The 23,993-nt window shown below is 46.8% G+C and overlaps 8 protein-coding genes across 8 annotated transcripts in view; 3 read left to right on the forward strand and 5 right to left on the reverse strand.

Annotated features, from left to right (window-relative positions):
- Positions 1-23, forward strand: part of Pmar_PMAR015585 (hypothetical protein) — a gene marked incomplete at both ends in the record, with an annotated part of 4,902 nt that extends 4,879 nt beyond the window's left edge. Inside the window, one exon of the mRNA XM_002780037.1 lies at positions 1-23. Coding sequence (XP_002780083.1) covers positions 1-23 — 23 coding nt within the window.
- A 535-nt stretch (positions 24-558) lies between these two features.
- Positions 559-5,267, forward strand: Pmar_PMAR015587 (Pyrophosphate--fructose 6-phosphate 1-phosphotransferase subunit beta, putative; the record flags this gene model as incomplete). Its single annotated transcript, XM_002780038.1, has 11 exons — positions 559-638; positions 1,659-1,757; positions 2,968-3,079; positions 3,121-3,220; positions 3,436-3,508; positions 3,556-3,703; positions 3,757-3,886; positions 3,941-4,062; positions 4,108-4,235; positions 4,285-4,905; positions 4,958-5,267. 10 exons carry the CDS (start codon positions 559-561, stop codon positions 4,367-4,369), a joined length of 1,077 nt encoding a protein of 358 aa, XP_002780084.1. The 3' UTR covers positions 4,370-4,905; positions 4,958-5,267.
- An 859-nt stretch (positions 5,268-6,126) lies between these two features.
- Pmar_PMAR015588 (hypothetical protein) lies at positions 6,127-7,098 on the forward strand (the record flags this gene model as incomplete). The annotated part of the gene is made up of 6 exons (XM_002780039.1): positions 6,127-6,228; positions 6,280-6,336; positions 6,381-6,497; positions 6,544-6,642; positions 6,807-6,919; positions 6,970-7,098. The coding sequence occupies 6 exons, from the start codon at positions 6,127-6,129 to the stop codon at positions 7,055-7,057; spliced, it is 576 nt and encodes a 191-aa protein (XP_002780085.1). The 3' UTR covers positions 7,058-7,098.
- Positions 7,099-7,912: 814 nt separating this feature from the next.
- Positions 7,913-9,217, reverse strand: Pmar_PMAR015589 (Thermitase, putative; the record flags this gene model as incomplete). The annotated part of the gene is made up of 1 exon (XM_002780040.1): positions 7,913-9,217. The coding sequence occupies one exon, from the start codon at positions 9,215-9,217 to the stop codon at positions 7,913-7,915; it is 1,305 nt and encodes a 434-aa protein (XP_002780086.1).
- Positions 9,218-13,844: 4,627 nt separating this feature from the next.
- On the reverse strand, positions 13,845-14,333 carry Pmar_PMAR015590 (hypothetical protein; the record flags this gene model as incomplete). Its single annotated transcript, XM_002780041.1, has 1 exon — positions 13,845-14,333. The coding sequence occupies one exon, from the start codon at positions 14,331-14,333 to the stop codon at positions 13,845-13,847; it is 489 nt and encodes a 162-aa protein (XP_002780087.1).
- A 1,772-nt stretch (positions 14,334-16,105) lies between these two features.
- Positions 16,106-17,538, reverse strand: Pmar_PMAR015591 (hypothetical protein; the record flags this gene model as incomplete). The annotated part of the gene is made up of 10 exons (XM_002780042.1): positions 16,106-16,146; positions 16,202-16,275; positions 16,326-16,382; positions 16,428-16,529; positions 16,577-16,663; positions 16,711-16,799; positions 16,846-16,932; positions 17,132-17,233; positions 17,280-17,399; positions 17,446-17,538. The coding sequence occupies 10 exons, from the start codon at positions 17,536-17,538 to the stop codon at positions 16,106-16,108; spliced, it is 852 nt and encodes a 283-aa protein (XP_002780088.1).
- Positions 17,539-18,784: 1,246 nt separating this feature from the next.
- Pmar_PMAR015592 (hypothetical protein) lies at positions 18,785-20,135 on the reverse strand (the record flags this gene model as incomplete). The annotated part of the gene is made up of 8 exons (XM_002780043.1): positions 18,785-18,811; positions 18,841-18,945; positions 18,999-19,114; positions 19,162-19,343; positions 19,429-19,478; positions 19,583-19,780; positions 19,828-19,935; positions 19,980-20,135. The coding sequence occupies 8 exons, from the start codon at positions 20,133-20,135 to the stop codon at positions 18,785-18,787; spliced, it is 942 nt and encodes a 313-aa protein (XP_002780089.1).
- Positions 20,136-20,413: 278 nt separating this feature from the next.
- On the reverse strand, positions 20,414-23,189 carry Pmar_PMAR015593 (hypothetical protein; the record flags this gene model as incomplete). The annotated part of the gene is made up of 2 exons (XM_002780044.1): positions 20,414-20,498; positions 20,674-23,189. 2 exons carry the CDS (start codon positions 23,187-23,189, stop codon positions 20,414-20,416), a joined length of 2,601 nt encoding a protein of 866 aa, XP_002780090.1.
- Positions 23,190-23,993: the final 804 nt, after the last annotated feature.

The following is a 23,993-nucleotide window of genomic DNA, read 5'->3' on the forward strand; positions in this document are numbered from 1 at the left end:
CAGAAACTGAAGAGAGAGGCTAAAGTCCTGCTGGTGTCCAAAAGGGAGATTTGTGTAAGTTTTGGTATTTACTTTCTCGGCTATCGAAGGCTCGTGTGTGAGATTTAATGGAGTTTCACCCGTTTTACGTCCATGTGAAAAACGCGATATGAAATGAAGTGAAAGCACCTTGCGAATTACGCCGGATAAATCACTCCATATCACGTGAAAAACATCACGAGTTTTACTACACGTTATTCGCTGCTCACTTGCGTTTTTCGTGAAGTGAAATGTGAAATATGTTTCTCATATCACGGGTGAAACTTCGATGTCAGAGTAATGCATGTTCGCTTGCCTCAGCTGAGCTCAGGAGTTTGCTAATTATGTTATTAAAATTTACACGCGTATTAGGGTAGGAGTGGACAGAAACCAACAAGAATTTTCCAGGAATTTTCATATTGTCACCAACACGTGTAGTTGATTATATGCATATTCTTTATGACTGAGCGCACTCTAGTGACCGAAGTGGAACAACCGTGTGATGCACTTACTTGTGAGAAATTCCAACTTTCGATGGTTATGAAGAGACGTATGCCTTTTTTTCAGACTAGAGATGATCATGTGATGAACATCTACAATAGATTGCGAATTGGCGACATGTAAGTTTCAGTGTTCGAGGAATATATGTTTGGTTTTCTCAGCTGATCTCGGGAGTTCGCTCGCTAATTATGGAAGTTCGGGCGCGAATGTTCAGAAACTAACAAGAAATTTCTAAAATTTCCTCGGGAATTTCATAATACATGTACATGTGCATATTGATCGTGTGGAGCTGGCCATGCTTCCTTGCTCAGGATGGCTACACATAGCCGCCAGCCGGGACCATATCAGTTCGAGGGCCCGTTATCAGAGAGTTTGACTATATCCTTATTAGCGGCTTATATACCTCCTGAGGGTAAGAAGAAAAAAATTTGTCGGCTTTGTAATTTCGCATGTTACGATGGTCGCGAGTCGTGGAGGGGTGAAGAGATCTCTGTTATGAACTAGCTAAAGAAGATATGAATAGTTACATATTTACAATGCGGTGTGGGAAAACGTACACATGGTGACATTTGTGGAAACTCTGGGAGGAAATTTTCGTTGATTTTTATGAACTTGTACTCGAATTTGTTTGTTAACCTTTATAATTAGTGAGGAAACTCCTGCACTCAGTTGAGGAAAGCGAACTTTTATTCCAACACTGGAGTTTCACCACCCTAGTGATATGAAAAACATATTTCACGACTACTGCATGCAGTGAATTTCGCCAAATTTTACACCACTTCACGTAAAACGGGTAAAACTTTAATGTGTAATTAGGGTAGTGAGATAATCTCGCTACTCACGGGAAAGGCCTCCTGATTGTCCCGAAGCAGTCTCGCATTGATTGAGCGATGATTTGCATTCCAACCTATGTGTTATCGGACATGTAACGTGTGTGAATGAGATCGGTACTTGTTGAATCTCACAGTGTGGTTTTATAGCAGCAACAGGTCCACTGTCGGTATGTAGGTTCCTTATGAATCGGAAATGAATTTGTGAAAAATTTGTAATGAGATTTTTTATCGTTTTCGCTCATCCGAGTCGACTGAGACACTTAAAACGAACCTCACTATCCTCAGAAACTGTCATGTGGATTTTAGATATCATCACAAGACTAGAAGCATTGCCATGTATTCCTCCGGGAACGCCAACACGGAAAACATTCTTTCACATAACTTCTCGCAGTGGCCTTCTCGCAGGTGAATCTACTGCCCAGTTCACTTCCTCGAGCGTTATTGTTCATTATCGTTCAGGAGTTTTAAGTGCTTGAACATAAGCATAGAAACTCACATGGGAATTCGGATGAAAGTATACAGAAAAATTTCCGAAAATTTTCTCAGAATTTTGATACTGTCATGACTACGTGCATATTTTCTCTCACGTTGGCAACAGCATTTATTGGACAACAAAACGTGATTTCTTCATTTTGAAGTTTCCGAGCTAACGCAGGTGGCCACAGGTACACGAACTGGTATAATATCACTACCGTGGAGATACGGTGGGTTGTCCCCACTACAGGAAGAGAGGCTCGGGTAAAGTCTTCGTGTCAGTGTTGGAATATATGCTCGCTTTCCTCGCCTGAGTTGAAGAGTTTTCTCAATTCTGGTAGAAGTGTACAGGAACCGGAAAGAAATTCGCAAAATTTCCTCAGAATTTTCATATTGTCACCGACATATGTGAGTGACCATATGTATTTCTTAACATTGTTCGGAATGAAGAATCAACGCCATTCATCGTGGAATAGATCAGAATATTAGTTGCTAATTAGTTTTTGACAATTCTGGAGTAGACTAGACAACTTGCTTGGGTGTACGTTGGAGTTTCACGACCCGTTTTACGTGAAGTGGCGTAGTAAAACTCGGTGAAAAACGCGATATTCGCGGTGATATGCAGTAGTCGTGAAATGTGTTTTTCACTAGTGTTCTTCATATCACTAGGGTGCATTACTTTACATCGCGGTTTTCTTTGCTCTATATGATCGCGACAGTAGTTCCATAGTGATTCTCATTGACGAGAATGATCCTGTTACGCCGGTGAAGTTGTCGCTCACAATTTTATCTGTCTACTAGTCTCGAAATTGTGAGTGCGCCAAACAATGGAGTTTCACCCGTTTTACGTGGAGTGGCGTAAAACGCAATATCTGCGCCTTGCAATAGTCGTGAAATATGTTTCTCACTCGTGTTTTTCATATCACTAGGGTGAAACTCCAATGTATCCGACTCGACTTTATTTTTTCACTTGATAAGATACAAACCCCTCCTGCCAAGATCGCTCACAAGCGGTTTCTGTGTTGTCACCGATCGTCACCAAGAATCAACACCAAGACGGGCCTCCGTATCACTACTCAGGTTGGCTTTCCCTCATACGTAAGTGTAGTGGCTCCCATTTCGTTGATTACCCTTTTCTAAGGTGCGATGTGTCGGCGGTGAGCATCGGCGCTCAACGAGGAGGGGAAGTTCCTGGGGAGTTCGCCGCGTCAGGGAATGGTCATTCATCACCGCATTTCTCGCAAACCAGAAAGGTGACGATGTGGTATTGAAAATTGTTTTAGTAATTTTTCAGATTCGCTCTCAAACTGTCGCGGTGGCAGATTTGGATGTCAAATTCCCCACTGAAAAAAGAATCACATCTGTGAGGGAAGAGCAAAACGAAGGCGATGAAGGTAAGCTCGTCGCGGTTGACTTGGTATTAGAACTCAAACGCTGAACTTGTATAGAGCAGTTTTGGAATATGTTTGTTTTCTCAGCGGAGCTCAGGAGTTTTAAGGCTACATTATGAAAATTTACGCAAAATTTGAGGTGTGAGAAAATTTACAAGAATTTTCCTGTTGTATTCATGAACAGTTGAGCATGTTCGTTACTCTGTAGTTCGTCTCAGACCGATCGGAATCATTGACCACTGAGGTGGGAGGCGGCTCAAACATGATGAGGAAACACAGCTTATTCAGTTTGTAAGAGTCCCTACACGAGTTCAAGCCCATGGTGGACTCGTTTATAGATTCCACACTACTACTTTACGTATCGGTATCGTATTCTTGGGTCGTCAGTCACCTGGATGCCACAACATAGTTTGGGGGCTCAAGTCGTATGTGGATGCTCAGCCTGGAGGTCAACTCATTGGCATCGCCCTAGGGGCTTTGGGATTCGTAATTGATCAGCCTCATCTGATCAGGCTGATGTTCAGAATCATTGTCGTCAGGTGAAAGGGTATACTGTGAATTTGGACTCGGATCAGTTGCTTTCGCTGTATCGTAACCAGTCAGGACTAGACCTCCTGGGAAGAACTGATCTCACTTTGAGAACTACCGAAGATCTCATCGCGTGCGCACGTATGGTTTCATCATCATCATCGCCATGCATATCGTAGTTTTGTTTTTCTCGAGGTACTTGCCAGAAACTGTCTCTAGACGGTGTCGTGGTGGTTGGCGGTGTCGGCACTCATGCTGATTCTGCCCTACTCGCAGAGACGATGGCAAAAATGCAAGTCTCAACTAAAGTCATTGGAGTAAGTACGGTTCGGGAAAACGGCATTCAGATTTTCTTTCACCAGGTGCCAGCGTCTGTTGAAAATGACATACCTCTGGTAGAACAGACCCTCGGTTACGACACTGCATGTAAAGTGTTTTCTAATATCATTGGCAATATTGCAACGCTCGCAGCGAGCGGAACTCGCGAATGGTAAGTATTATCTTCAGAGAAAAGGGAGCTTGTGCTGGCTTTGTCTCAGGTACTTCATTCGTATCTGTGGACGCTCTATGAGCCATATCGCCGCTGAATGCGCACTGCATGCTCATCCGAACTTGGTAGGGTGATGATCAATGAAGATTGTAACCCTCAAATCGGTGAATTCAAATTTGACAGTGTTGCGACTGACTTGCAAAATGATCAGCATCATGGCAATGTGATCGATAAGAATATTACGATTCCTATGAACAATTTGGTTTGCCCTGTTTTTGGGTAGCGGCGTACGCGAGGTCACCGATAGTGACTGTCTAGCATACTATGAGTAGACCTAAAAACCAATGTGGGAATATGCAGAAGTGTTGGTGACAATATGAAAATTATGAGGGAATTTTGACAAATTCTCATCGGTAGACTTCTACCCCAAGTCGTATGTAAACTTGTATAATTAGTGAGGAAACTCCCGAACTCAGCTCTGAAAAGCGAACATATATTTCACCATGAACGGCGCTCAAACATTATCAAGGAAAATAGAGATGTGTTTCTTCTATTTTAGTTTTTGATTTCTGAGGAAATTCGAGCCCGGAATATGAGCTTGCGCGATCTGATCAACTTAGTATGTGATGTGATTTTGAAGAGATGTCAGCAAGGAATGGACTATGGTGTGGTAAGAATCCGCATGGCCCTTATAATCCACGCTATGATCTCTCTCATTGGAGGTTCTTATTCCAGAGTCGGTCACAGACGCTCTCGACGAGTTGAAAGAACTTGAAGAAGAGGTTGAGAATCGACCGGGTCTGCCGTCTTGAGAAGTCTACCGTAGATACGATCGATGCACGCACAAGAACATAGGTTGTTGATGAATGCCTCTACTGGTGTGAAGCCAAGCACGATGCTCCATCGAAGTTTGTTTGAGACGCTGAGTCCGAGCGCTAGAGCCATGTAGGCTTTGGTCTTCGCGGTGATGATGTTCATTAGTATACTGCATTCGAATCAGTGTGGTGAAGTTTGCACATGGTCAACCACATGTGTTGGTGATAGGATGAAAATTCTGAGAAAATTTTGGGATTTTCTCTATGGTTTCTGTACACTTCTAATCGAATTCGTATATAAACTCATATGATTAGCGAGCTAAGCTGAGGGGAGCGAACTTATACTCCTACTCCAACACTGGATCGAATATCCACGAAAGTCTTACCTGATCAGTTTGTGGTTACTAATACGTCTCATAGGAGTAATCTTCACACTTCTTTGACAAGAAATGTGGCACATTTCGAGACTCTTACATCGGCGCTCACTAAAATTTGAGAATATATGATTCCCTTTAGTCGCTCTGAGCTGATTCAAAATTCTCTGTCTGTGTTTTTACGATTACATTCGGAGGACGTTGAGATGAATTTCTGTCGTGAAGTTCTTTTACTTTTTGCGAAGTGAGTCGTTAATGAATTTCCAGGTACGACTCTCTACCTGATAGAATCCAATATGGTATATGGCAACAGTAAGTAAGCAACAGTTTCCTCGGTTGCTGAATGGCATCAGATACGTGGCAACGCTTTCTGGGAGCCAATACGAACTGCCCCATTTGGAGTCTGAACTGCTACTCAAGTCGCTGGTGGCAATAGAGTTGCCCAGAAGACGGTGAGTTCGCAGATATCACAATCGCGAGTAAGAGAGTCGACTTTCAGACATCGGCTACTACAAGAGAATCCACTACTACCACGACTACTGGGCAACAGGACCATTGATCACTTCACGGATTGTTGCCATACTCACAGCTTGCATATCCAGGGTCGCAGCGCGATGCCTTCTAATTTTGACGCGGACCTGGGGTAACCGATGATTGTGATAGACTCGTGCGTAGAAGCTGCATTTGACTTTTATGTACACTATGGGCTATGGTGCGGGTGTTCTCATACACGCTGAGAAGGGAGGTCTTCTGGTTAGTGTTGAAGGGCTCGATAAAGATGTCGCTGATTGGACAGTGGTTGGAGTAAGTCACGAATATTTCGCGGAAAATCGGAGTATGTTTTCTCCATGATAGATTCCTCTCGATTCGCTGGTTACGGTATCACTAGATGAGGACAATTCGGAATGTCATGTGAGTTTAGGGAAGAGAAGTGTCTGTGTGTAAACTGAGAACAGGTTCACATAAAACAGGAAGCTCTGCATGTGTTCGCGGATGTGCGTACAAACCACATCCCGAGAGTCTTATGCGACTTACCTGAACCCAGTAAACGACGCTTTGTGAATATCGGACCGGTGAGCCAGAGGTTGCAATAGGGAATATATGGACATTGCCTCTTAGTTACAATACAACATTCCTGAGGTCTCTCGTCAATGCGTGAGATCTTTAAAGTTGCGCAACCTAGGAGGGCCACCAAGTAGCATCTCGCACGAAAGGAAGGTAAACTTAAATTCACTATTCCTGTCAAATGTTGTCAGAGCCAGTGTTGGAGTATATGTCCGCTTTTTTCAGCTAGGTTCACAAATTTTCCACACTAGTAACAGAAGTTTACATACGAATCAGTTCTTGGTGAAATGTACATATTGCGATTTATCATCTCTCAGGGGTCTTCGGGCTCATCGGAAGCTATTAAAGCGGTACGCAAGAGTGCGCATAAATCGCATTCTAGACGGAAACATATTGATACAGCTTCTGAACCGCGAAGAGAGGAGTCCAGGTATTCCGCTATCTAGAAGAGTTGACTACCCCATTATCGTGGTTGCCCAGGTCTGAGATCTACCGCCCCCCTGGGGCGCATTATCGAGTGGTGAAAGTAGATATCAGAGAAGTTACAGAAGCTGTGAAATCTGAGTAACCTTGTGATCATTTTTATATCGCAGAAAAGTATTTTCTTTTTGTCACTAGCGTTGAGTATATACCATAATGTGAACACTTCTCGATTTTCAATTTAGCTCTTCATCCCGGTACTGAACACAGAACTAATGATCAACGAGGGGCAATTGATTAAGAACCACACATCGCAGCTATCATTACAAACACTGTAGCAGCTGACAGTAATTATAACATTGCAAACGAAGTTGAATTAATATTCGTACAAGAAACACGCCCTCCGGTGGATTGGAACTCAGCTGGAACTACTACAGCCATATCTTGTTCTCCTTGATAAGTATCTGTTTTAAACCTGCTTTCCGAACGGGTCTTCCCCGAGAGACCAACTTCACTATTTCTCGCAGTTGAAAAAGGATGCTCGTGATGCGCATTCTTTCTTCTGCGTTTGCATCGATCGACAGTTCATGCCTGGCCAGGAGAGACTGTTACGATACATGCGAGAGATAACATTATATTTTACACTGGATGGGGATTTGCATGGCAAATGATGTTGATCGGTGACCAGAGCCGAAACGCTTTCATCAGCCACGCACTCAACGGATCGCCGTCAAGATGATAACTCGACTAGTGGTTCATAGAAAATCACTCCTATCGAATGGAGAATGGAGAAAAGATATGAAGAATGAAAATGATAACTCATTCCGAGCCCAGGGCCATCAATGTTGTACGTATATAGACCGACTACAGTATAGACAGCGATAGACGAATGTAGGCCTGTATTATAGGCCCACAAGACACCAGCGAAGACCGGCCAATCACAGAAGGATCTGAAGACTGATAATTGTCTTGAAGTGCTTACGAACGCGGAGTCGCATTGAGGTTATATAAACCTCCGGATGGCTTCCTGTACGGTGCGAAGAGGGTTTATGGCACCACCTCCGACTCGTAGAGTTTGAGATGTGTCACTCTTGACCGGTTCCACTCCCAACAGTATCAAACGCTTTACCATGATCGGCTCCATGCTCATCGAAAGAAGGATAGCAGCGAGGCCAGCAACGAGCGGAGCTGCCACTGATGAGCCGCTGGATCTCTGCAGGGTACCGTCTGCGTAACGACCGACGAGGGTTCTCGTCCCATAAGCAGCAACGTCAACCCTATCCCCCCAATTTGAATACTCGTGGAGAACATTCCGCTTCTTGTCATCATCCAGAAAGGCTACGCAGATACCGAATGGGCCACCGTACGAACAAGGAAAAATTTGACTGGCGTCGATACCAGCATTCCCAGCTGCAGATACGAATATTATATCATTCTCTTCTAGAAAGTAGAGGGCGTTCATTAACAGATATCTTGATTCCTGAGTTAGGTCATCGAGAGAAAATCCGAACGACATGGACACGATGTCAACCTCCAGATCGATTGCCATGTCTATAGCTTCCAGCACCCTAGAAAGGTCGAGCCTTCTCTTGATTGCTATTTGTAGTGGCACCAATGTTACATTAGGGGCGACCCCCGCCAAACCGACGGAATTGTTGCTCTTGGCGGCAAGGAGTCTGCAGATGTGGGTCCCATGTTCAATAGGGTCCGTCAAAACAGACGAGTCAGTGACGAAGTTCCATCCCCCGTCCACAACGCCGCCGCTCCTCTTCTTTAGAGTGGCCTTCAAGGGGGCGAAATCTGGATCGGTCCAGTCAATGCCAAAATCGATAACGGCGACCTTGACAGCCCGTTGGACATGAGGGAGAAGGAGCTGCCATACTTCGCCCATTTTCATCCACTTCAGATGCCTTTGGAAGCGAGCATCGCGATCGTTCACATGAAGGTCCTTGTCGTATTCGTCGCTATCTGGTATACTGAAGATTTCGGCATATTGATCAATAGCGCATTCGGAACGCAGAGCTAGATTGCGGCTGGCTGAAGTCACGAAGCTGCAGAGAGCACCGCTATCGATGCTGGAAGCTGAAGTCTTGACCACTTGAGTATGGACGTACTCGAGACTCCTGATCTCAGTGGTATCCAGGAAAGCGACGATCTTCGGGTCGGGTGTGAGACCGGCATCCCTCAGCATTTCGGGCAGATGACGAACATCGACGTAGTCAGCTCCGTGCTTGATGGAAATTAGAGTGGATCTCTCGGAATAGGCGAGAACGGCGAGCGACGCGAGATGAATGACATTGGCGAACATTTTTAGTCACTGCTGCTACCTAAGGAGACAATCGGCCCGAGCGTTGGGGCAAAGTACAAAATCCAAGGCGAAGGACAAAATCCAAGGCGGTTGTCTTCAGAGACAGAGCGAAGCGGGTGAGACTTTTGCCCATTGTGCGTTTCGGCCAGCGGGTTCCTACTTTTTCTACGATATTGGGGATACTCGAAGAAACATCAGGTGAAAGCGGCACGCAGTGAAGTAGTTGAAATACAGGTACAATCCAACTGTAAGCTCGGAGAAAAACGAAAGAGAGAAAAATCGAAGAGCTCGGAAGAACAAATCGCGCCACGAAGTCCCTTGACAAATCGCCTTTGCCCCAAATCGCCGCTCGCTTCGAGTTTCGGCCCGAGTCCTTAAATTTCGGTTACCCGCCTTGGAACTTGGTCAGCATTCTTGGATTTTGATCATGTGTCTCGGACTCTGGGTGCCACGGCGCCACGCGCCGCTGAGTGGAACGTGGCCGTAACGGAGACTTCTACGGAATCACGCAGCGATGCCGAATCGCGAATGTAAATAAAAAGCACGAAGAGTTACCAGTTTCCGATCAAGACCCTTGATCCGAGTTTGTGGGCAGTCCACTGCGTAGTATTGCGCTACTAGAGAGTAGACGGCGTATGATTCCGCGGCGTAAGCTTCCGCCTACGGAGGAGGTGACACCGTGATATTGGGCTGGTAGAGCGCGCGTCACATTTTTTCTACTCGAGGACGTCGCACCACTAGATGAACTTCATCTGATGAAATGAAGTCTAGGGATTCTGTCCACACTAAATGCGACATCTCACTTGATAAGATCAGAACAAGTTGAGGACTGGATTTCCGTGTTGCAGCTCAGTCATTGGCATAGACTAGGTAAACTAGGATATCGTAAGAAACTCTCACTTACTAATACTCAACATTATCGATGCACATGAATCGTGGACATCAGACGTATGGTGTCTAGACTCCAGCCCATGTGATCAAAAAATTGTCAGCAATACTCATCGCGAATCCTCTCATCAGATCTTCGCAATAGAATTTACAACACGCATGTCTCTATACAAGGCGTCGAAAAGTCTGTCTATATCCTCGAGTATCTCGATGTGAGCACCGCTCCGTGAAGATATTAGATGTACTGGCTCTAGGACTTGAGCCTTCCACAATAATGATCCTTGGGAAGAACGTATCGCTGACGCTGTGAGAACTGTCGGAGGCCCTGTCGGAGCGCCTTCGGTGGATATCTTATCGCTCGAAACATCCAGAACTAGATCGCAATCTCCTTGCGTGATACATCGTGGAGATGCAAGCTGCATCTGGGATGTTCCCGGGTCACCGTCACAGCGGCTCATAGCATTTTCCTTATCCATCGATCCATCTTGCGAGTGAAACAGCAGCGATAACGAACCGTTATCTACTATATGCTCCAAATCGTCTGGCGAATCCTCAAGATGTGGATCCTCAGCAGATCCCTCGATTGATTCAGACTCTTCAGAATTAGCGTCCTTCAATGAGTCGGCGTCCTGACACTCTGTGTACAACCTGGTTTCGCCTAGGCCCGTCTCTTGTGAGCCAACCAGGCTCTCTCTACTGGTAGACGTACCTTCCGTCGGTGAGGGTGACACAGCGAGTCGATCAACCATCGCATGTCCCGAACCCTGGTTATCATCCAATAGTTCATTTGTGAATGTTAAAGTACTAGCGTCGTGCTGCTCCTTATGCGACAACCCAGTCGTTGGGCCTTCTGAACTTGCGGGTGGACTCGTAGGGATATCGCCAGACGCGACTTTCGGGCTTGACTCGTGAGCCACGTACTCCTGAGTCTGCGTCTCTACTGGCTTTGTTGTGATTTCCTCCATAAATGGAATACATTGCTTATCAACCACATCGCTCACGTTGCCAGCGAAATTGCTATTCTCTCTCCGACTGACTGTTATCTTTCTTGATGCTTGCCTGAGGTCAGCAGAGCTCAATGACTGGCACCGTGCTAGCTGTTCTGCCACTGCAACTTTCCCACACCGTGTCCTAGCTCTAGCAGCAACCCCTCCCTCTATACAAAGTGACACATCTGACCGACGCTCTGCATGCCGCAACGTCAAAGGTTTATCATGCTCCGCTCTCGTTACACTTCGCTGCCTCGGTCCCTTCATGGAAGGACTCAAGTTGAACAACAATGTTGTGGTCGGTGTAACTGAAATGTCTACGTGTTTCCAGCGCTATATTCCATCCGTCCACCTGAATGGAAAGCGAGGTTCTGTGGAAGGTCGACTTGGTAGTCACTTGACGCCACATTGTATGGGCATGGGCACTCGCACATGATAATCTTCCGTATCTATTCACTCAAATATTTAGTTGATAATAATAATCGAATCGGATGATTGATATCAATGATAATTGATCGCCTCTTCCTAATAAAAGATGATGGGTATAGAGGTTGAATATCGAAGCTTTCGAATCCACGCGACGGCTGATCCGAGATGAATTCCAAGAAGGTCATAAGTTGACGATCTTACCAGGCACGAGCCAGAGAGGGATATGCTCTCCAAAGCTTCATAACTCTCCTTATCATGGAAATGCCTCTTGCAAATGGCATCAAGGTCAATGAATACGTTCGCCCAAGTTTGAAGTGAAGCGACTCCACTGAGAGGCACCCTGAAGAGAAGCATTTTCTCCTCATCCTAGCGAGCGTTCAAAGCACGCCAACTGTGATAGAAGTGAGAACTTGGATATGCAGCTCAGTAAAGTTTTCAACCACTGCGCAATGCGCAGTGCGCATACAGTGTTTACTGGACACTTGTAGCATTCACGGTCCCTGCCTCGCTCTGCGGACCACTGCGTGCTTTCTCGCGGAATGCCGTGCTGCAGTTTACGCTGAACCTGCGGGGCTAAACGCTATGTGGCTCTAGACTTCGAGGCCCCAGCGAAGAGTGATTCGGACAGATTTCGAGGGTTAGCGAGCTCACCTGCGCTTTGCGGCTAGTCTAATAATCATTGATATCGTAATCGGCTGGTGGTCTGTAGCTTGTGAACTTTTACAGTTGATAATATCGCGTTCCAGGATCGGTCGGAGCTGCAAGGCATGGCCACGACTCGAGATCCTCGGACAATAACTGAATGCCGCTGACCTGTATCAGTATGGTTGGTAGCTTTGAAGGTAGGAGCATCCCAGTCGAATGAGTTAGGGAGGGATCCCCGCTTGCGAGACCACGATTGGCTTTCGGTGGATATGACACCAACGGTTTCTTGCCAGCCTTGCAGCCTTTGGGAGCCAATGAGAGCACGAACGACCTGCGTCGTATGTGAGCATCGTCAGTCTTGTCGTATGAATGTATGATGAATGCTTACCGCGAGTCGGTATCGTATTTCCGTCGCGCTTCTCCAACGGGCTGTAAACCCTCCCAGTTCAAAGCGGGTTTAGTTCCCCCCAAGCTGAGAAGCTCGATAAAGTTCCGCGAGCCATATGTTTTCTCTGGGGACTTGGTTTGCTTTGACTGCAGCGAGATAGACATTTCGCAAATGAACTCTTGTGCATTCCACACGGCGGACAATGAAAAACGAAAGAGCTATACCAGCATCAGCGGACAATCTATATTTACAGTTGCGTGTGCTCAGCACAATGTAATCTGATCAAGGGAAATTGCCCTGAGCTAGTCTGGACCTCTCAAAGTATGTACATAGGGAAGGTTGCAGGGCTCATCAGAACTTCTGCCTTGTAGAGGACGAATCAGAATGGTATACGAAAATGTGAGGCCTTCAACCCTGCCACTTAACCCGTCCCAGCTGTAGAGAACTCCACGGGAGACAGCGCAGGATCACTGTGTAAATTTAAATGTGGCGGAGGAAAAAATCTGAAAGCCTGTTTTCTCGATGAGGAATGCGAACTGTTCCACAAAGCTCAGGCTCTTTAGGAGCTCTTTGAATTTCTGATCTAATGAAATGTGCACTCATGTTCACCACGAGACAGCCGATTTGCTGAGTCAGCACATCGGATGTGCTTTGTTCTCTGCGCGAGTGATGCCTCGAATCTCCAGAAGAGGAGTCCTTTTCAAGGACAGTGTCATTAGATGCTCTCATGCATCATCGCAAGTTACATATTGCAGCCCAGAAAGTTCGTGCCCTGATGCGGCGGGTCACGATTGGCCCGGAAATTACTGACATCAAACTGATGTCTCCATCAGCGAAATCGACTCACCTGATCACGAAATTGAAGGCTTATTTGCGAGAAATACTACTCAAACTGGAATCTCTATTTGCAGCCTATCGATGAAGTTCAGCGGCTGAACCTAGTTCCTTGTTCGGTGATATGATGTACTCATAATAAACTCAAAAATCTCAAGTTGAATCCTAATTCGCGAACACATAGGGCTCAATAGCCAAATAGTTATCTCTCAGGGGAACGAATGATTCGCGGCGAGTAGCATCCTTCCAAATGTTGTATGTAGAACTATGCCACGAGAATGGCGAATCCAACTGAAGGTCTTCTCACGGAGCGGTCATAAAAAGACCAACAATGATGGAAGGCATTCGGCCGTAGACCGTCAATTTAAAAGAAGAAATTGCCTATGGATACCGCGATCGAGCAACGTACGAACGGGAAAACTCCAGTCATTCTCTTTGCTCTCGGCGATAATGACTAGAGTCTAGTCACTAGACATATATCATTGTGATCCACGGCATAGTTCATGAATGTCATCGTAAATGGGGTTAAGCCCTGAGGGCATAAGGCAAACATCAACAGTGGCAACTGGCTCATGTATTGGCAAGGGAGGGACCATGTCTCATCTTTTGAATCGAACTTGAAATCGATATGCTTATCCGCAGCCTTGTTAGTTTGAGATCCAATAACCTTGATAAGACGATCATAGTATGAATCCGGGACATATAGATAGTTGGCGCCGGTGTCGAGGTCTAAGTTCATATTGATACCACAAGTCATAATCACATCACCGACTCGTAGCTTGGCAATATTCATCCTGTAACCTTTGCCCATAGAAGAGTCGACATACTTCAGTGCTCCCTCATATAATGCAGGATCGCTTCCACCCAGGAGTGGCCCACCATCAGTGGATGCCCCCGTGGGATCAGTTGGAGGATACAAGTAGAGAGCAATGATATCGGACATTATAGTTTTCGATGATCGCAACTGCGTCACCAGAGACGGGAAGTTCACAATAGCCTTCATAATGGCCAAGACCCATCAAATTGATTGGAGGAGCTCTAATGACAGGAGGCTTCTGGTTGAATATCAGTCCGAAGGTGAGGACCTGCGACACCTGACCGATCGTCAATTTCGATTTGTACTAAAAAATGTTCATCGTGTATTCGTCTCCGAAATCAACAGAGGCTCCGAACATTCGTAACACCCCATGGGCGCTGCACTGCAGGAGTGACCAGAGGATTCCTCGTACCAAGCCTTCCAGGTGAGAGCAAAGCCATACGATCCGGTGTCAACGAGAGCATCTAGGTCCTGGGCATTCTCACCGACCAGAGAATAGACATGCCCACAATGTGGGCTTCATGTTCGCTATGTGCCCGCGTAAACTCCCGGGGGGGGGGGGGGTTGAATCTCAAACTCGCCCGCAGACGACGAGAATAGGGACCGCTCCCTATTCTCGTCGCCTGATTATGAGAGAACCTCGAAATTAATGTGATGAACTCGACTGCCTATGATAGCATGCCCATCTTCGGGAGGAAGATTTAACCGGAATAAAGAGCCTGATTGTTTAGAAAAAGTGAAAATGCCAGGTGGATCACCTGGGCACATCGGCTGAGGCGACATCGTATGCTCCGCTACATCGTTGTTTCAAGACAACGACTTTGATTTCCTCCAGCCGAGTTTTCACAGTGTCATAAGCTGGACAATCCAACGCGGAATTTATGACAGATTGTCCAGTTATGAGAAACTTTGAAAACTCATGAATGACAGTAAGCTCGAGAATTCTTCGTCACCTTGAGTTGGCGATGTGAGCTGTGCACTGTGCGAAGCGCTGAGTGCTTGGCACTCTTTGCTCACACGACTGTGGAATTATACGCTTGAACTTCAAGTGTATAATCCCACAATCGCGAAGTCTGGAAATGTCAACAATACGAACGACGTTCGTCGAACGTCACTCTCGATGATCAACAGTGATGAATGAGATCATACAGCTTACTTGTACAGATAGATACCACGGGTATTGCAATGGTGAATGCAACACTGATACTAATCGGCGAGTCGAATAGGTGCATGTTGTTGCTGCTCGAGATATCAGCAGTACTCCGATTCCTCGACTCCGACGAGTTGGCCGCTATCCGCGACTCATTCTTACCATTCCTAATCGAACACCATTGCATTGCGCGTAAATAACACTCAAAACAATTTCCGAATCGACCAACGTATGGTACTGTTAATTGAGGATCCGATGAACTCAACATTAAAAAGAGGGTGAACAACAACAAGCATGATATCACAGACGGCAACAAGCCTAGCTAGACATGTCAAGATCGGCTAACAGATTGATTAAAAAATCCTGATTGAAAACTTGATAAATATACAAGTCAGCGTACTCACTGATCTAATTCAAACCTCCATCATTGAACAACAAGGCGACATTTGTGTTACCGCTGACCCTTGCTGATGCTGGTCTTGCGCACCGGAGCGTTCTTGTAGCTGTCTCTGTTCTAGCTCCGATATTGCTGTATATGCCAGCTTATATCGATGGTTGCTTCTCATCTCGTAAGAATGTATCACCCCAGAATGCATCATTTCTTCTACTGCGTCCGTGTACGTCTCATTCGTAACGACGCTCATTCTCCTACCATCTTTACCAAGTAAACACAGCCAGCAAGTTCGCATACAAGCTATTAAATGAGATCCGAAGACATAATAGCAAAAATATGCCGCATAATAAGCGACTATGATTCCGATGAGAATAGCTTGCCCAACAGCAGCTCTTCTGAAACCGTCTTCTATCCGAGCCTCGATATACCATTGGAATGAGTCGAGATCACCCATTGGAACACCGCTGTACATGATCTGTTCATATCGCTTAGCATTACTACCGCTCATATAGCGATCAATGTAACTGAAGAAAACTAAATATGATAACGAGTCATATATGGCGCTTGAACTCACCGTTGTTCAGTGGCGTCCGTGAAGAAATCACTCGGGAAAACGTTCTGATTTCCGAGCCTGAAAAACGACTATAGTGATGGGAGAAGTTGCGCGGGAGCTCACATCCAGAATGCCAAAAGACAATGCAGTAGCGCTGCCAAGGGTAACAACTTGATTGCACCGATCACAGTATCCTGGGTAAAAGCCGGTGGCCTTGCGGACAATCTACAGTGAACCACATGAAGGGGAATTACTCGAAGAGTGGTACGTACCGAAGAAGGCAAATCTTGTCAGCCCAATAAGCCACTAAACAGTATAGAGCGCCGATGAACAACAATATCGGCATGCTCGAAGAATACCTATGGAATGACTATAGTAAAATCATTCAAGACAGCGTGGGAAATACATAATCGCGCAAAATAACACGTTCATTGTTTGTGCTAGTCGCGACGCCAGGTTGAAATCCGGCAACTTGAACACTTGGTTCATCGCATCCTGAATCGCTAATCATAATCCCAATCTGATCATAGAGGATTCTTACTTGAGTCTTCTTTTTTCTACCGACGAATGGCATCATGATCAGCTTCACAGTTCCACTCAGCAGAGGCGGGATAGCATCCCAAGCGATCTGTGATGAGGATTGTGTCAATAGGCCGGCGAATATAGATCAAGATATCAGTGATGATTCGTCATAACTATGCTTGTTCATTGAGCAATGCGACTCGTGGCCCATGCACGACTGCCTCATTGTTAGAGTTCATTTGCGCCAATCGGCTCGGTGGGCTCAAGTGTTACATCCAAAGCCTAGCAACACCAACACGTCCTACTTGAACAGCAATTGTTATGGCCAGACCGATACCAACTGCTTTATACCAAGTCGATGTGAAGTCGTCAAATTCGCCATCGCCGATTCTCAGTGTAGTTCCGAACTGACAAGTAGTCAGCATCAGCCATTTCAAAACTGATGCGACTTACCACTGGGATGTCCTCCGTCACGCCGTGCAGTTGCGCATTGACGAACAGAATAATGAGGCCAGTGTTGATCCATTGGGCCACGAACAACTTCTTCATCAGAGACATTTCTTTCGTAGTGAACTGATCGGCCAACTTGGACGGTGATTTACCGAAACGGACATCTCACTGAAGTGTGTTTCTCCATGTCAACCAAGAAGTATATAATCATCGTCAAGAGCCAGTTAAGCAGAGTAACCGATAGCACTGCTACTATCGCCATGATGAATTCAAAAAGCTGCAGAGAAAATGAGATGAATCAAGAACAACTCAGCTTACTTTCTTGAGTAAATACGGTTCGCACAGTTTCTGAGCCTCACCATCGTAGGGTGGGAAAAAGTACCTACAAGTCGAACGCACACGAGGATAACGCTGACCCGTTCACCTAGTGTTGCCGTTAGCGATATTGAACTGCAACTGTTGATAACAGAAGCATTGGTACGTATCGTCGTCCAAGAGATCGTCATCGTTAGGATTCGCAGCTTTTATTTTCTTTACTCGAGCCAGGGAAATCGGCAACTGCCAGAAAACTTCTCGTGAAAACCCTACAACCTCGACTTCACAAGAGACTATATTGCTCAGACGTCAATTGAAACTTCATGAAAAATTCCGAAGATAGATTCAATTTGATGCTACCGTCTGGCTCAGCATCGATTCACCATTATTCCTAAAACCAATTTCGGCTGTAAAGAAGCCGGAGCAGAATGGATAAGGAGTTTGATGCGAAACCAAAGTGGCGACTTCGCAATCAAAAATTCCCGAACAATAGAGGGAAACGAATGTTCCAAATATACCTCATCAAGGCAATGCTGGAATCTACGTTCACTTTCCTCAACTGAGTATAGGAGTTTCCTCACTTGTGAATAGAAGTGTACCAAAACCAACAAGAATTTCGGAAATTTTCCTCAGAGTTTCCGTATTGTCACCAACCCACGTAGTTGACCATGTGCATATTTTCCCCGACACTGCACCAACGAGAGTAATCGGCTCTCAGTTCAGAAGGCTCCACGGCACATTGAGATGTACGAGGAGACATCAGTCATCAGGATGGTGCCCTCACCTACCGAAACTTCACAGCGATCGTCGTCCTCAACTTTTTTCGTCGAGGCTTCCCCCACTCTCGGAATTTTGCACACCCCCGACCCAATATCTTCCGATCCAACGATTTCGCCCGTAGCATCATAGCACTCGTAATTATTCTTCATCATCACCTGTACACCGGCGAGGTCTCATCTGGATCTGTCAATCAGAACACTTACGACATCGCAGTTGCCGGAAATGCACTCCTTGCTTGTCGGACTAGTACTGTATGCCAGTGTTTTGGTACCCACCGGTGCGGGGGTAGTCGTAGTAGTGGTTGTCTCTGTAGTGACTTTGTGTTTCAGTAGATCCGCAGTAGCGTCAATATTGGACAATGTGATCACCTTGAGAAATCGACGATTTCAAATATCCAAATTGCCACGCAATCACTATAGCAGTATTTTCTCGAACAATTCCTAATTCTGTTGATAAAACATGGACTTACTTTCATCGCCTTGCAACTGGTCTCAGGTTTTCTGAGTACAACTCCTGCGCCATCCCGGAATACTTCACTCTCATCACAGGCGAACATTTTCACTTCCGAGACAGCCTGACCGCAATAGTAGAATAAACCACTGGCACACTGGAAGCGTTTCGACGTACTTTATCGACGGGTTGCATAAACTTGATACACTTCACCATCACAGGTGCCGCAAACATAACACCGAGCCAATCCTTAACCAGAGTCACCGGCGCCAGCGATGTCTGTGCTGCAGTCGCTGTAGAGAACCCATCACCACTTCAGAGGAGCTCTAACGTATCTCACATGATTCCATCTCTGCCCTTGCTTGAAGTTGTGCAACACATTCTGGTTGAGTCTCGTCCGAACCATCGGCACAATCTCTGACTTCATCACAGTAGAAAACATCCTCTATGCATTCCCCGGAGCCACACTTGAACTGTGTATCTTTACAAAGTGCGCTCGGGGGAGGCGTCGTGAAGATGCACCTGGGAAACCGACTAATGAGTTCTATCCTATTGGTCGTTCATACTCTCGTTCATCAGCGGCCACACTTTCGCCCGGCTCGATCACCTCGCACTCTGCGATTTGATTGCACACAAATCGTTCATCGATACACGTTCCTGTTATCGGGCATTTAAACCTCGGCGCGAGACAAAGTTGTTGTATAGCATCTCGGACCTAGTCGCTTCCAATGAAACCATCCGGGGATGATGCAGCGTCTTACTTGAGGGTCCGTAAGACTCAAATACTCCACCGGTGGCAAATTCGGCAACGAAGTGGTGAGTGTGTTCATCAGCGTGGTCTGCTTCGCCGGGTCAGTGTTGACACTCTCAAGGCTGTCAACAACGACAGCTGCCTCAGCCTCCGTCGCAGTTTCTCGTTCGACCAACGTTCCCGTCGTGATACCACTCTCAACAGTAACCTGAGCGCGCCAATCAAGGACGATACGGAGGCTATACGGATAGTCACCTCGAAGTTGATCGAGCTGCTGACCGTACCCTCAGTTTGAAGCCTTCTCGGCAACGGCGTTGTCGTTGCCACTTCCTCCACTGTTATTTCGGGCGCGCTCGCCGCCGTCTGTTAAGTCAAAATTTATGAGGAAAAATTGGCAATACACTTACTGATTGTGTCACGATGATTCCATTAACGACAATGGGATGCACTATCCCGAGTAGCTGCAACAACGCCGTCTTGAACACTTGTTGGAACTCCGCGAAAGTCTCCGGGTCATCCTTGACACTACTGAGATCTCCGTCGAGCACGAGTCGCGTTATCATCTTTTTAACCGGATTTTTATCAGATTCACTGATCAAACTTTCCGCTGCCGCAAGTCGCTGTAGACCTCCTTCGGCATCACATCGCGCCCTAACTGATTCCCACGCCGTACGGTGTTCAACTGTGCCAAGGTATCTTCTGATAGATTCTCGTTCTTCGCGATTTGATACGCCCGTCAACACCATATTCTCTCGGAACGTATCGCATGCTTCTAGAACTGACCGATCCTCTTGTAATATTCCTCCAAGGTCATCGAAGCACTCACATGGCAAGGATCCCGTTAGGAGGAACGTCTCACACCGCAGAGACGAATACCGTAAAACCTCCACTTCGTTGATTGTGCACGCTTGAGCATTCTGCATCCTCTGGAAATTGTCACAGTAGTCTGTCACCCACGACAACAAGGACTGCCCGGATGATATCAGGTCCGGCCTGTACGTCGAACCATCGCACTCAAGTGCGCTAGATGCATCTTCATCCGCTGATATTGCTTCCGTGACACAACACGGGTCAATCTCGAAAGTGCAGTTCGCTCCGTACCGCTCGAAAAAGATATTTTCCACGACGTTAATCTCACACACAGGCAGGTTTAGCAAGGCATCTTTCGCCTCTTTCAAAAACACGCACGTGTCGTCATTGACATACGCCTCATCAGCGCACTCCTGACAGCCGCCTTTTCTTAGGTCCTTAGGGATGCAGAGACCCGTAGCTGGACACCTCACTTCATTGTTCAAGCATTGATAGCTACACCCCATCTCATCGTCACCATTAGGACACAGCCACTGTCTATCACAACGCTGGGATGAATCATAACAGCGTCTATCGGGATCGCTCTCGCACGCCGTTTGCGTTGCCAAACAGTTGGTTGCTGAAATCGACACCGTAGTAGCACCAGTCGTATCAATACGATCTGTCGTATCACAACGCTTAGCAATGACCCCGTCCGTCTGTATTGACTGAATGCCACCATAAAGTTGCTCGCCCGCAGAGTCTACCACGGCTGACGCAGTTCCGATCTGGTCAACGATACAGTCTATTCTTGCTGGCCTCGCGCAAGCCCTCAGCGTCAACTTCACCTTCGCCTGAGTGATGGTCGTCTCGTTTTGCCTTGCCAGACCTCTTATCGCATCCGCCAAGTTGTTGGTACCACACACGAACTTCGAGCTTGTGTCTTGTAGGCTTCGGCGATTTGGCGGCGGAGTTGTGACTGAAGTCTCTTCCAATGGAACCGCTTGTGTAGTCACCATCGGTGGAGTTCCAGTTGTTACCATTTCACCAGGCTCGGTCGTAGGACTTTCAGAGCGCTGAATTTCCACCAGGAACACGTCCTGGACCGACTCGCCCATCGCATCCCTGAGATTCTTGGCGATGCCTTGCACTTGAAAATACCCCTCAATCACGAACTCTACGCTTCGCGATGTCAAAGTAGCGCTCGGCTGATAGTCGATTACCTCGTCCAACGGGCACACAGGTAAACTGTCACCGTCGAAACCAAGCTCAGTCAACCCTCCATAAAGTTGCGTACCCTGATCGCGCATCAACGCCTGAGCTTGCCCGACCTTATTCGCTGCGCACTCTAACTGCGCGGCTGAACCACAGATTATGATTCTAGTATCCTTGTACGGCCTTTGGGTAGATATCGTCCCCTCCGAAACAAGAGTCAGACTCTTGAGCGCCACAGCCAAAGCTGTTACATCACAATCGACCTCTGCAACTCGACGTGGGAGTTCGCCATCAGAATCATTCTCGGTCGGGAAACTACTGCGCTCAGCAGTAATAGTCGAGCTGTTCATCTCGACGCCCATACGCACATTACTCAGAGCGGTCTTGAAAACTGCAGTCATTTCATCATCTAAATAATAGCCTTTAATAAGTACCACTCGTCCGCCATCTTGTTGTGGAACCACACTCGTAGTATCACCGCTGCCTTCATCACTTTCTTCCGGCTGCGCCGTAAGATTCCCATCGAGCATAGGGCATCCGTCCGTCACACTACTCCACGGCTCAATCGATGTAAGGCCACCATAGTAGGTCCCCGAAAGACTCTTCGTGAACTGCCGCGCTTGTACTAGCATTTGCCTGATACACTTAATGTTCTTCGTCTCGCCGCATACGGTGACTTCTGCTCTACGACTCTTGGCACTATCAACATTCACCTTGGGCAATTGCTGTAAAAGCTCTACAAGAACTGTGCGGTCACAAGATGCGTCATCAGATAGAGTAATTTCTGTGGCGGAATACGTCGATCCACTGTCGCTGATAGCAGAAATATCTCCGAGGACCACGTCCTCGCCAAATGCCTTCTGTAGGAGATTCCTCACAGTTTGCTCTTCCCAAACTCCTCCAATAGCCATTGTCACACTGCTGATACTATCAACAGTTTGCGGTGCCTCAGTAGAGACGTCGATCACAGGAGCATGAGTGACCTCCGGCAGATCACTCGGACAGCCATCATTGACACCATCACTCAACGTCATAGTAGCAACTCCGCCATAAAGATTGCTACCAGAAGCAGTGACAAGGTCCCTGGCTTGCCGTACGCGGTTCATCAGACATTCCACCTCTTCCATAGCGGTACATGCATATACCCTCACAACAATCCAACTATTTTTACTCTTGAACTCACTTTCACTGCCGATGCTAATTTCCTTCATCGCTCTACTAAGCGAGTCCGTCGAGCAAGGCGACGACGACGTACCATCAGGAGAGCTTCCTTCCTCGACCAAGAAAGGCTCTTCAAAGGCCGCTTGCACAGCTGCACCTTCAACCGCCACAGCTCGCATCCACACTGATGGTCCCAAACCCAGCGCCAAGGCTTCCTTCACAGCAGCCTGATCCAGATACCCTCCCATCTCGAACTGTACATGTTTGATCACTCCACTAGGTTGTTCAGTGACAACAGTGCTAGTATCGCAGCCGTCACTCAGTGCCATCTCCATAGTAAGTTTCTCGATACCTCCTTCACCGCTCACGCTGCCACTAGCAACATCTAGCTGCTCAGCGACGCATTGCATGATCACGTCCGGACCGCACGCGTCAACGCGTATTTCAGCCATCTCATACGAGGCTGACGGAAACCCGAGTGATTTCAGGGAAGTCCACAAATCTTCCCTGCCACACTCAAAGTTGCTCAGATCAGTCGTCGTCAGCACACTATCATATTCTCCTTCAGTTGTCATTCCCTCTGGAGCCTGGCCGACCATATGCGCCGTTTTCATCTGCACATACGGGCCGAAAACTCTTATCAAAACATCTCTTATAGCAAGCTGGTCCATCGCGCCTCTCAACACAAAGGCAAGGATCATAATCTGGTTTTGACCAGTAGTAGGGGATGGTGCCACTGTCGGGCTCATCGTTGGTTCAATGGTATCCGGAGGTGGTTCCTCTGAGTTGCTTTCGATAACCCCTATGGATGGGCAACCGTCAACTACACCACTCTCTACCACAATCTTCTCAATTCCTCCGTACATTACTCGAGATGCTCCTATGAGCTCAACCGCGACACTAAGGCGTCTCAAGCCGCATTCAATCGCCTCAGTCGTTCCACAGGCGACGAATTTGATATCAGCTAGCGGGTTCTTCGCGAACTTTGGCGCGGCACCACGTTTAAGACTAGTGATGGAGTTAGCCAAACTTTTCTCATCACAAATCGTGTGATCTCCTGCCCAAGATCCAGAGTAGGTAGTCTGGGACGTTTCCGTCAAGGTCGATTCGATGTGAACATATGAGCCCAATCCTCGCTGTATAGCATCCTTCACAACGAGCCCGTCAATTCGACCCGATACTCGGAAAATCACGTGCTTCACAAAAACTTGCTCATCAGTTCCACTGTTCGCTGGCTCTGAAGTTGTGTACGCAAC

Source organism: Perkinsus marinus (genome assembly GCF_000006405.1).
Source record: "Perkinsus marinus ATCC 50983 genomic scaffold scf_1104296944684, whole genome shotgun sequence".
NCBI classification, from domain to species: domain Eukaryota; phylum Perkinsozoa; order Perkinsida; family Perkinsidae; genus Perkinsus; species Perkinsus marinus.